This window comes from Helianthus annuus, chromosome 9, assembly GCF_002127325.2.
Source record: "Helianthus annuus cultivar XRQ/B chromosome 9, HanXRQr2.0-SUNRISE, whole genome shotgun sequence".
Taxonomy (NCBI): Eukaryota; Viridiplantae; Streptophyta; class Magnoliopsida; order Asterales; family Asteraceae; genus Helianthus; species Helianthus annuus.
Window position 1 is genome coordinate 149,302,762 of NC_035441.2, and position 13,864 is coordinate 149,316,625.

Here is a 13,864-nt window from a genome sequence, read left to right on the forward strand (position 1 = left end):
TGCATGTTGAGATTAAAGTGTACTACACGCAAGGACACGTACAACACTCCATTTATGTCAATTGTATCAAACTAGTTTTTGCCCCGCCCGCGTTGCGGGGCAATAAACCGAATATTTCTCTCTCATAACATGTATGTCTGTATAGAGGGCAAAATCGTAATTACATTTTGAGCTAGAGGCGAAATCATAATTTTAAACTGAGAGCAAAATCATAATTTTGAGCTTTGGGGGGGGGGAATCATAATTTTATTTTGAACTGTGGGCAAAAACGTAATTTTATGCTGAGGGCAGAATCGTAATTTTAAGGTAGAGGGAAAACCAAAATTTTATTTTGAGCTGGGGGCAAAACCGTAATTTTAAACGAAGGGCAAAAACGTAAATTTAAACTGAGAACAAAATTAAAAATGAGTTTGTGAACCGAGGGCAAAAGCGTAATTTTGAGCTAGGGCGGAAATTATAATTTTATTTTGAACTGGGGGCAAAAACGTATTTTTAAACGAAGGACGAAAGCGTAATTTTAAACTGAAAATAAAATTAAATTAAAAAAAGGTTGGTCCAATGGGGGAGTGCCAGGCAGCTGCCTGGCACTATTCCCCCATCTTATAATTGTATATGTAGTGCCTGGCACTATTCCCCCATCTTATAATTGTATATGTAGATAATTTTTGCACGTAGATATCCATGTACCACTTTTGATTTTCATGCATTTACTATATTGTTTTTCATGCATTTATTTTATAATTAACTTTTCATATATTTATTTAACGTAAATATATTATAGGTTATAATTCATAGCTTTATTTATATTTATAATTTATTTAACTGCTTCACTTATTTGGTGCTTATAACTTCTAAAATATGACGTTTTATAAAATAATGAATATGCCATTAGGACAAGCATATTTTTATCTACATTTTGAACCAAGTTTCATTAAAAACAGAGTAGGTTCAAATATAATGTATTTTTATAATTTAATTATTAAATGGTTCCTACGCTTGCCCAAAATACCTCATATTTCCATTGGTTAACTTTACCCATGATGCATCCTTTTAATAACATAAGTATTTATATATTTTATATAAATAAAATTTTGGGAATGTTACATTTACTGGGTCTCCTATTCTGGAACGAAGGTTTATAATAATCTATTAGAATCCTAACGGGTCTTTAATATAGGCTAAGCTTAGACCGGTTTGTTTCAAAGAATAATTATGGTTTAATCGCGAGGAAAGCGAAAACCGGAAAGGAATGTGATTTAGACCCAACAAGTTTGGAGACTTGTATAATATGGGTAAACTAAACACATTCTGGATTTTGAGACAAAGATGATACGGTTTGACCCGTTTCGGCTAATATGTGTAAACTAGTTACATAAGCTGATCCGAACGCGAAAGTGCGTAACGGGTAACCATATAAATCATATACAAGTTTCCTGAGATTATATGCACTAAACATGTTGTGATATCAGTAAGATATGTCCTATTATGCCTAAAATAAGTTTAAATTCAATTTATGCCTCATTAGGGCGTTTTAGTCATTTTAAAGGGTATAAAAGAGTTAAACTAGAAACCTGAGTTACATATCTGAATAAATCAGTAAATATACTTAGTTTACTATATTATAACATTAGGGTATCATATTTATGTGAATTTTTATAAGTTATAACCATTCTATGCACCGAAAGAGCATTTTGGTAATTTCACATAAGCCTAAAAGGTCAAAACTGGAAACCTGAGTTTGAAACTTTATTTTACTGTTATAATATAGAATTTTACTAAATATATCAGTAGGTATTGACTTTTATATATATAAACTAGTTTTGACACATACTATGTCGTAAAAATGCCTAAAAAGGCGATTTGGATCCATTTCCGGGTTTTAAAAGAAAAGCTGGTATTTTTATAATTCCAGAAGGCTCAAAATAATATATTTATCATAATAAATCAGTAGAAAAAGGTTTTCGGTCAAAAGGATTTATAAAACTCATTTTATGGCCCAAAAGGGCATAACCGGCAATAACCGAATTAAGCTTAAGACTCTAAGTTATGCTCAGCCTAAAAATAAATAAAAATCTCTAAAAATCCCAAAATATTATTATATATCAGTGGGTATAAAGTTTTGATATAAAATTTGGGTTTAGATAGGCTACATGCTAATTATGCTAATTAATTACTAAGAAAGCTTCTAATTACGCTAATGAGCATAACTCTTAATCTAGACCTCAAACTGATGTCAAATTTCGGGTACAAGTTTATAATTCAATAACTAAGATGTTTACTCTTTTACATTTCCAAAAATCATATTTTATGGGCATTTGGCATAATGGTCAACATATAGACATTTAACGGAAACTTGCATGATAATTAGACAACTAGTGAACCAAGCCGTATAATCACAGAGGGTTATACTAACATGTAACTAGGTCCAAAAGAAGCTCTAAGGCAATCCTAATCTTGACGAAAACGGGTCAGAACTGAAAGTCAAAGCGAAAGTCAAACTATGCGACTTTCGGTTCCAAACAGGGTCTAAACAGAAAATTGTCGAGTTGATCATGTTGGGACATGTTCTTACATTACTTACCAAGTTATATTAATGATCAAACAGGTTGCATGAATCCTACATTGCTAATTATGAGTTAATTTGGATTGAAGCATTCTGTTGACTTTTAAAATATGCTTTGACTCGACAATTAACATGGTTAGAGTGGGAATCTGGAAATACCCTTTTAAGGGTTCGTTACCCACATAATTACCTACTTATAGGTATTTTTAATTCGAGATTTGAGTGAGTAATTATGGACTAATCTCGAAGTCAAACCTTAATTACGACGGTTTGACTTTTAGCTAATTAACTAAGCTAAAATGGATTAAGGGAGGTTAAGGACACTTACAAGAGTCCTAATATTGCTTATGGAGCCTAAGAAAACTTGATTGCTGTCCAGGAGCTCCAGAAATGTCTTTAACAAAAGTTCCAAGTGAGCAAGACTAATGTTCACCACTCAAGCTCTTTATATAGTGAACCTTGAAGTCCAAGATCATGCCAAGATAGTCTAGGATGATTACAAGATCATCCCAGATGTCCCTATGTGGCCAAATACTGCCTAGCAAGTCCCTGGTTTCGAAAACCATGCTTATAAGTCGGTGCAACAGGCTGAACAGGCAGCTGTCCATTTCCTGCTGCCAGCGACAGGCTTACGGACCGTAAGCCTAAGCTCTTGCGGTCTGTATGCAGCTCTTGCGGACCGTATGCTTAAATGGTTGCGGTCCGTAACCGACCTTTGCTGAAATCGCCCAGGTATGCACCTTACGGACCGTAAGCCATGACCCTTACGGTCCGTAACCGATTGTCAGAGGACAAAAAATTTTACAAACTTTCAAGCCTTGACCATGAAATCTTACAAGTCCGAATCCATGCCATCTTTTTCAGATGTGGGTCCATTTTGCTCAGCCATTGCATGCTTGTATGTCCCTTACATGTTTTCATTTCACCTTGGATTCTTGTGAAAGGCTAAAGTTGACGGAAATTACAAGAACAAGTCTTGGATTCTCATAAAAGTTGAACAAGTTTAATTAACTACTTCCAACTCCCATTAGACTAGGATTTAAATCAGAATTTTCTTGTAGTAACATTCCCAATAATCCAATTTCCATATAAAAGATGGAATTTTATTTATTTGGAAATAACCGGTTAATATATCAGATGTTTATCAAACGATTTAAGGATCTTGGGATTTATAAATTTGGGTCGCTCAGAGGTGTTTTAATAACATGTCGCCCTTGGGTCGTTCAGAGGTATTTTTAATAACATGACGCCCTTTTAAATCCTACCATACATCTTTATATTTGATCCGGGTTCCTGACACGTTTGTCTCACATGACACGTGTCTTTATTTTATTGGGCAGGAATTTTCGAGGTGTTACACAAATACTATATGGTAACCACATCCCTTGCGTCAATGATAACCACAATGTATAATTGCTTTATTTATCTAAAGAATTAATTTGTGTCTGTGGTTGACCCATTACTATAAATCTTCATTGCAGCTGGTCCCGTGTCCGCTTCTTGATCTGGTCACATACCCACATACTTATCATTCTCATTTGAGCAAAGTCATGTGGGCGGTCTGTGTCTACTTGGAAGCAATTGCAGTGCTTCTTCAGTTAACTATGATGCAGAAAACAAAGGTTTTCCAATTTTTTAACTTACATAAGTACTAATTATGAAAATTATTGATTTGATTAATATTGTAGATGATTGAACCATCTACCGCGCATTATGTGTTTGCACTCGGATTTGCAAGATTTTTGGGATCTGCTGCCTGGATCATTCAGGTCAGCCTTCACTTTCTTGTATATGACGTAAAACCATTGCTTATGTACAAAAAAATTGTGTATGAATTGAAATATGGTATAATTAATCAGGTGTATGCGTTTGCTGGGGCGTATCTGTTTTTATTGGGAAGTGGTTACTTTTGGCTACCAGCAGTCTTGATAGGATAGGGGGTTCAAACTTTCATCTTAGCCGACTTCTATTACTACTATGTTAGAAGGTGAAAACTCTTTTTAAGTTATGTTTTCAAGTAAATAAATAAAATGTAAATTTTGTGCTGTCAATTTGAAAAAAAACAAAACTTTGTGGTCAATGTGAAAAAACCAATAATGTGTGGTCAATGATATTTTATGATTATAGGTTAATGATATTTTATGATTATAGTCAATGTTTTGTTGTTGTTTGCTGTTTTGTTGCATAACAGGTCAAAGTGTTTGTGTACAACAGATATCATCTCCGTATCCACTCTAATACGTCTTCTCAAAAGCTCTCGGTCATCGATCTATCGTTGGGTAAAATTCGATAAACACGCATTGATTTGCTAATAATATAGGCTCAGTCATGTAGATTGTTTCAGTTGGGATCAGTATAGCTTAGTTCTTATTTAAGTATATTAATTTAAGGGGAATTGAGGGTTGATTATATTAACATTAATAATCAACGACTGCCTTTCAGATGCTTTAGACTAGCAGCTTTTTGTAGATTTTGTTTTTGTAAATTAATTTTTATGTCTAAGATTTTTTTTATTTTATAAAATTAGTGTATGAGTGGCACAAAATGGTTTCCAGAATCCGGCATAGTTTTGGAATCCATCATGATGCTAATGTATGAAATATAGAAGTTGACCATAAGGATCTTCATCTTAAGGTAAAGTGCATGTTGTGCTGTATTTTTGCTCGATTTAATGCAATATGTAGTGTACTAATTGGTGGCATATTCGGTAAACTTGCATGCAATATGTTGGTTTTAGAGTGTACTAATTGGTTGCGTTTTCGGTAAATTTGCAGTATGATTATGGAGATTTTAGCTGGGAGCAACTTGCGGAATTGTTTCGTCATGCTGATAGTTGTGTGTTCTAGATTAGTTTTTATGAACATCATAAAAAGCTTGTCAATTTGGATGGTTCGGTCAATTTTCAACGGTTTTTGAATATATTTGGTTACAATGGCTAGCAGGTTTTGGTTTAATATACTCTTATTAACCCTTTATTAATTTGGGATGCTGTTTTTTTTAATTATTTATTGAAAGAGGTACATTGCATACATTATATTTATTATATTTGTAAAATTATAAATATGGGTTTCCTTCTTGATGTCATTTATTTATATCCTTGACATATGCATTGCATACATTATATTTATAAAATTATTTTATCTGACCCAAGCATTCTTCTGAAAACAATTATAGGAATTGTGGGTCAACTGCTTTATTCAAGTGGGCCTTTCAAAGGATTGCTTTCACTCAAGGGTAAATTAGACAATGCAAAATCCTAAAACAAGGTATGAGATCTAAAGTAATCAAGCTTGTGTGACTGGTATTACATGCATTGCAATTGGTACATTGCACAATTGCAGTAATTTTATCAGTTTACACTCAGATCATGGGCTTAGTCTTTTATACTTTTATTACATGCATTGAAATTGGTACATTGCACTTAGTTGTTTGTAAACTTCAAATTCAGTCTTTCCATTTCCTTATAAAGTTGGTTAGCTGAGACCAAGTCGGTATGTGTTTGTAGAACCTATAACAAAACAAAAATTGTGCATTGAAAACAAAACCAAAAAAAATTGAAAAGACGAAAACCATACCTAAAATCAGCATAATGAAACAGAAGCAGGAGGGTCGTAGACAAATTCAGCGACTGAAGCAAATCAAAATACATACAAGCAAGAATTTAAGAAATATAATCAGAATATATATGTGGATGACTCACAACAACCATGTGTAATATACTATGATCACCATCACCTATAACTAACAAGGAATCATTAAAATGCTAATAAAACATTAGAATCAATTGATCAAACAACTACACTTGAGTCTATAAGACTACCATATTGAGTGTTGTTGCCACTAATGGAGCTTTCGACTTTAGCCCTAGAATATATACAAGTACCAAACAATCTTAATTTAATCCAAATTAAGAAAAAAGTTACCCAGGTTTGTTGAAACTGTTTGGCTTCCAAAACTATTAAAGGAGAAAAATAAATGAACATTAAACAGTTTGATTGAAATGAAGGAACTTGATCCTTAAATCTAAAATTCTAAAACATAAACTACAATTTTAAATCAAACATAAATGAACAAATCTTCATGGATGATCTGTATACCTGAATTAGAGCAGTGAAGCCAGCAAAGATTTGGATGAAACACAGGAAAATGTTAATGGATTTGGATAATTAGGGCATGAAAAAGTAATATCTATAGAGAAAATGGTACCAAACAACAATCTTAAAAAAAATTAGATGAAACATTTTCTAATTTATCGAAAATGGAACACTGTCTCTTTATCTTCAAACTCATGAAAATATGTAAAAATAAACTGTGATAAAAAAAATTAATACGATTAAAATATATAGTATTAAAAAGTAACAATTACATATAAAAAAAAACTAATCAGACACATCTAACTCTAATAGAAAGAATCAAGAAACTTTAACTTCAACTCCATGGAGCACTGAACCTCTCGATGTATCTCATTGATCTTTCTCATGAACTCCAGGTCTCTTTCTCCATATTCTATATTACTCGCCACACACAGGTCACGAACGGAAGTAGTCGGCATCGCCCTCAGGTCTCTCGAAACCTGGTCTCTTGTCAGCAGACCAACTTCCAGTCCGTTAAAATACCTCTTCAACTCTTGAAGAGTAGACCTATCAGCAAAAACTTGCTCTTCGATTTGTTTAATAAAGCGTTGCTTGAAATCGTCAGATTTTGCAGAAGTATATATTACTCCATTTTAATATATTTATAAGAACTAAGGAAAAACAATAATAGTTGCTCTTCTATTTCACTGAATGAATCTGGGTATGATGAAAAAACTTTTTATTGGCAATGCTATTATATAGAATATGTAACAGCCCAAAGGTCAGATTTAAATGCAACCATTAAGTAAAAATTTATATTTAAAAACCATGTACATTTAATGATTTAGGAGTTAAAAATGTGTATATTGGAGATGTCTATTCAGTTACCCTATCAACCATTTTAATGCAAAATCTTTGAAAAATGAGTTTTCATGGGAAAACAAGTAAAATTAAACATCTAGAAAACCAAAGAACAAAATTAAAAACTTCAAAAAAAAAAAGTTATCATAATTAGGAGACGTCTCTTCATTTACCTTATCAAACATTTTAAACACTATAAAGGATCATGATTAGTTTACTTGAAAACATCAACACTTCAATTTAAAAAAAAAACGTTCATCCTAAAACAAACCGTCCAAAAACACTCACACTCTTCCTAAATGGCAAGCAAAACCTTCTACCACTGGTCGGATACTACCGACCTTAAAATCAAATTTTCAAGATGGTCACTCCAAGAACAGAGAAACGATGAAGAACTCAACAAAAAAGTTGCTATGGTGAGTGATAAATATTATAAGCAAACCTGGAGTAGCATTGAACTGCTGGATGAAGTTGCCTGTTCTACTCCAACAGAGTTTAAAGAAAAAGCAGAAGAGTTTATCACAAATCTGCTGAAACCGGATCAGAAGACCTGTGATATGCTAGCTGATCTGCAAATTAAAACAAAAAATGAAATTGCATGGAAGAAGGCGAGAGAACGAGATATTCTAGGAAGTGTTTATTGTAATGTTTAATTTTTAATATTTTTCAAAATCATAATTTTGTAATACTATTTAATATTGAATGAAGAAAATTCAAAGCTTCAAAATCAGAATTTTGCAATTTCACTTTTACCAGTTTCAATAATAACAAAACAACTTCCAAATACAAAAGAATCCAAACAGATATCAGTGAAAACCAGAATGAAACGCAAATCTTTTTCCATAAACTCAGTAAACTAACATAACCATCTTACCTTTTGAAATTGATGGAGGAAGGGAGCATCTTCAAATCGATGGATAAAGAAAGCTTGAAGTTGACTAAATAAGAATTAGGGTTTGGGGAAACATCTTTTCCAACTACGTGTTTAGGTTTTGGGGGAGAATAAGAAGAGCTATGAAACAGTTTATTGATAGGAACAAACAAACCAAAAAAGGCGATCTATAATTGTTGCGATGGAAGAGGGAGGAGTTTTAGGTTATCTGTAGATTGGTGGAAAGAGAGCGTGCAAAAAGAACCAGGTATGATTGGGTGAAAGAATTGGCCCAATGAATATTGTTGCAGAAATATCAATTAGTCTTGGTTATTGTTTAAAAAAGTTCAATTAAAAAGATTACAATTTTAATTTTAAATATAAAATTCTTTTATTGGTTAACAATTTTAATTTTAAGTACAAAGATGAGATCATTTTTGCACGAATTGACATCACCCTTTTTAAAATAACTGTCTATGATTGGGGGAGAGCTGTTTTATGACATTACCCTTAATCTCCATTTATTAGATAAGTAGATACTAATAGTAATTAACATTTTAATGAATCTGATCTGTAAAAAGAGCTGCAACCTTGGAGGTGCCCCAGAGGACGCAAAAAGTTGTCATGCAGCTCAAAACTTCAGGAACAGAGGCTGATCATTCTTCCTCGCAAAATCCAGTTGCCAAAATATCTAAAGTCAGAAGTCCAAAAGTTGTTGATCGACGGTCACCTCGCAATCCATCGTCTGAGGTATAATACTGCTAACCTTAAGCTTGTGGCATATTTAGGGTTATAGATTGAGAGGTAATGAGAACACCCAAAGTAAGCCAAAGGGGCTGAAAAAAGTTTACAGGGTGCGAACGAGCCGAGCAACTCGAGCTTGGTTAATAAAAGACTGAAACAAGGAAATCTTAAACGAGCTTCAGCCCGAGCCTAAAAAGGAGCTCATTTAGTAAACGAGCCTGAGCCTGTGCTTCACTTATCGAGCTCAAGCCGGCTCGCGAGGTTAAATGAGCCCACTATTTATATAATTTACAATTAATATATTAAATATTTTTTAAATAATAATATCTACTATTTAAAAAATTATTATGAAAAATAATTTAATTATATTATAATATATAAAATAATAATTATTAAATCTATATATCTAGATATGCCACGTGATCTTTGGGAACACGTCAGTCTTTTTTGTTCAAAATGAGTACATTTGTAGATCAAAATTTATAAGGATTTTGTCAATTTTGTACCTAACTTTTGTATATTTGTAGCTTCAGACATCATTCACAATGGTACCGATATTGAACCGATATATGCGGTATGGTATTTAGTATCTACTTTTTCTCAATTTCGGTATCGGTATTTTCAGTATCAGTACCCGTATGATACTATATTCAATACTCATCCGTATTGGTTATAGCTACATGTTCTTTCTAATAGGTTGTAGGTTTGACTAACAGTTCTCTTAAATGGCAATTTGATAGCTAGATATGGGACTAATCATGCTTCCTTTTAGGTGATATGATTCTTTTTATCATCACGTGTTGCGGTCAGATGAGGGGAGGCTGCTCCAATGGAATGGAAACTGGACAAGTGAAACCTGTAGTATGTGAGCTATGGCCATTCGAAACTTGTCCAATGGAATGGAAGCTGGAGAAGTTGGGGAAAAAATGCAAAACCTGCAACTAAAAGGCACGTGTTTCATCAATGTCAGTTGCTTCGGACATGGAAGTTTAAATAGTGATATAACAGTTTTATCTTTGTTAGTTTTTTGAAGATTAAATGGCACTTGCAAAACTACAATCTTTAAACTGTGAGTAGGTCATTTGGTGAAAACACATATATAAACAAGTCATTATCATATGCACCGCTTCTAATAGGTCATTTGGATTAGATTTTGTTTCTCCCCATTACACACTTCATCCATACAGAAATCTTCATAAAGGTCATTTGGATTGGTATAGTTTTTCTTTTTGTCTAATAGGGTTGCATCTCAAAGGAGACTGGAACAAGTCAGAGAATATTATTAATCTAACACCAACGAATCTATTTGGTGAAAACATATATATAAACAAGTCATTATCATATGCACTACAAATAAATTTGTTAAGTTTTACAGTAATGAAAAACAATCTAAGAGTATATATGTCATTCAGTTAAGGGCCAAGCATGACCTTGCCTAACTTCAAACAGTGTTTTAATCCGAGAAAAAGTGAAACCACTGTTTTTGGTTAAAACTGTGTTTTTAAACCACTGTTTTGGGTTAAAACAGGTTTTGAATGCACTTTTGGGTTAAAACAGTGTTTGAAACCAATGTTGGGTTAAAATAGTGTTGTTAATGATATGTTTTGAAACCACTTTTGGGTTAACAGTGTTTGAAACCAATGTTGGTTTGAAACAGTGTTTGAAACCAATGTTTTAACCCAAAAGTATTTTCAAAACAGTGTTTTAACAACACTAAGTATAATCCAGCAATCTGTCATTGTTTGTATCTTCAATGGTCACACAACTTGAATCGTCAAATCATAACATTGAGAGCATCCCATTAACAAATATTACAAACTGTATCCTGTATAGAGTTTTCTTATTACTATTAATCATTAATTGAATGTTGATTTATCTATTGTAGCTGATGAAAGGAGGACATCTTCCGGAAGAGTTGCTTATTACAGACATAGTTGATCGAGTTGGTTCTCTCATATCATTCACATAGCCTGATATTTCAAGAAAGTTTCTAATCCTTCTTATTTTCGCGATAGAGTTATTCAAGAAAAGTTGTAGATACAGTGATGACAGATTGTTGGCAATGATTCCAGGAACTGAAACCCTTTATCTTAGTTGTGATAACATTTCAGACTGTGAAGACAAATGACAATGTTTCCTGTACTTTTGTATTTTTTCATTATTTTCATGAATAATTATATTATGTTCTCCAATGATACATTATAGATAATATATAGTTATATATAACACGGGGCAAGAAAATCGATATATCGAATTTAGTTATATCTGTTACACATCCCAAAAACAAAATTACGATACCATCGTAACAGGACGTGACTGTTAAAGTTCTACTTAAGAAAACCAAATTTGTCCACCTAGGATAACCAGCAAAAGATAAAGCAATAAATCCTAAAAACATGGTCATAAAACATATTAACAAACTTCAAAATGTACTTTGTCACCTATCACACTTTTTTCTTCTACCAGCTCAAACCTCAATACTTTGTCCGCAGACATCCCCGTTTTATCCAGAATCTCATGCCAGTCCGTAACCATTACCAGATGGGTGTCATCAGCAGGTTGTCTATCATCTGTCCTGACACGTAGGGGTACAAGAAACTTCACATGACCAAACGACAAGATTGCACAACCGTACCTATTTAGCTGGTTGTCTCTAACAAACTTCTTTGGTATCGTCTGTAAAAGTAAATCATTGATTTTATTATTCGTTCTTCATAACCGTTAGTTTAAGTAAAAGTTAAAGACAAAATTATAACGAAAATAACTTATAAAAAGCAAAGTTGTTATGTAAATACCAGGAAGTTTGTCTTTATCACATGATATTGAATCTGTTTCTTGTATGTGGGACGCCTTTTGTTGTGTCGGTGGTTACTACAGCTGCATTGATGTTCAGCCGTTACTTGCAGTCCTACCCCATTTTTGTTGAAAATGTTAACATTGAAGTTAAAATGTGTAACATTCCTAAAAAAATTATTTATAATATATATATATATATATATATATATATATATATATAAACTTATGTTATTAAAAGGATGAATCATGGGCAAAATGGACCAATGGAAATATGAGGTATTTTGGGCAAGCGTAGGAACCATTTAATAATTAAATTATAAAAAAATACATTATATTTGAACCTACTCCATTTTAATGAAACTTGGTTCAAAATGTAGATAAAATTATTCTAGTTCTAATGGCATACTCATTATTTTATAAAACGTCAAGTTTTAGAAGTTATAATGGCCAAATGAGTGAAGCAGTTAAAATAATTATAATATATATATTAATTAAAATAATAAAATAACAATAAACTAAAATCTAAAATATAAGAATTGAATGGCCACGTGTAGGATAAGATCAGAGGGTTTCGTAACCTCTAAGTAAAATTCAAAGTATAAATAGAAACCATAGGGGACATTTCCATCTGTTCAGACCATTTTCTCTCTCTCGTCTCCCTCTCTTGCTTTAGTAATTCACCCCTAAATACTATAAAGCTTTGCCCTATTTTAAGTATTGTAGCCCCTGATCACTGATACCCTGTCCAAGTGACGTAGGGCCCCGTAACGTATGTCAAGGCTCTGCCTAAATTCGTTGGGGTTCTGTCTCGTGACGTAGGGATAAAGTGAAATTGGGTTACTATACTTAATGTGAGTGCACTATATATTTTATTAAATAATCCAGGAGTTATACCCAAGATATACCAACCCTCCTTAAAATATTTTAGACACCCCCAAATATCCTAAAACACCCCTGACACCCTACACTTCTTAAAATACACCACGTATGTGAAAACCAAGCCCGAAATACAATATATTATTAAAAATAATTAAAAAAAAAAGAAAATATAAGTTTAGGCGGGCCGCGACAACCCTCACCCTTAGTTTACGCGGGCGGTTTAAAGGTTAACCTGATTCCTTTGAGTTTTTAAGTCTAGGCGGGCCGCGTAAGCTACCCGTTAAGTTCACGCGGGCCGCGTGAGATCAGATAGATGGCGCAGCCCGGTGCGGCCACGTGGCCAACACCCGGCATACCTATGTGCTGACCCAGCTAAGCTATACGCTGACCTGGAGTCAACGCGGGCCGCGTAGGCCCTGTACTTGTGTTACGCGGGCCGCAAGAGGAGCAGACTCAGCAACTATATAAGAAGGCCATCGGGTTTCATTCAGAATTCGTTCACAATCGATTTCTTTCTCTCAAATTCTGATATAAGCTTTATTAAGCGCGTATTATACCCCCCTAATTAGCGAAGCTCTGCCTCGTTGTAAGTATATAACCCCTGGATACGTATTAGATACTCTGCCCGATTGATCTAGGGTTCCGTAACGGCTGTCGAGGTTTTGCCTGACGTAGTCGTTGGAATGCCGTCTCGGGGAGGGTATTACTAATGTTAAAGTGGGTTATTATACTGACACGTGTGCATTGTTTATTTAATTAGATTATAACCAGGAAGTCACAAAGGAAAGACCTATAATAGCAAAGTGAGTAATCTCCTTTTTGTTAACAGTTTTTACAAAACCTTAAATATTTTTACAATGCAATTTAGCAGTGATTGAGTCTTTGTAATTCTTCAATTACTGCCGGTATTATGGGGTTTTGTATACATTACTTGATAACCTTCACAATTGGACAACGGGTTAGCCAATGTGTGATATGACCATAGCCACAGATACGGTCGAGTGGCAAGTACTGAATGAGTAATTATGTAGATATAAACATTGTAATCGCTCTCAATACTGTTTAAATTGATAACAT

At 33.5% G+C, this 13,864-nt stretch overlaps 1 protein-coding gene across 1 annotated transcript in view; it reads left to right on the plus strand.

The window, feature by feature from the left end:
• LOC110876355 (ER lumen protein-retaining receptor) overlaps positions 1-4,554 on the plus strand; it is a 63,571-nt gene extending 59,017 nt beyond the window's left edge. The window contains 4 exon segments of the mRNA XM_035977075.1: positions 1,816-1,837; positions 4,045-4,185; positions 4,252-4,332; positions 4,423-4,554. Of these exon segments, the coding sequence (XP_035832968.1) occupies positions 1,816-1,837; positions 4,045-4,185; positions 4,252-4,332; positions 4,423-4,554 (376 nt within the window).
• Positions 4,555-13,864: the final 9,310 nt, after the last annotated feature.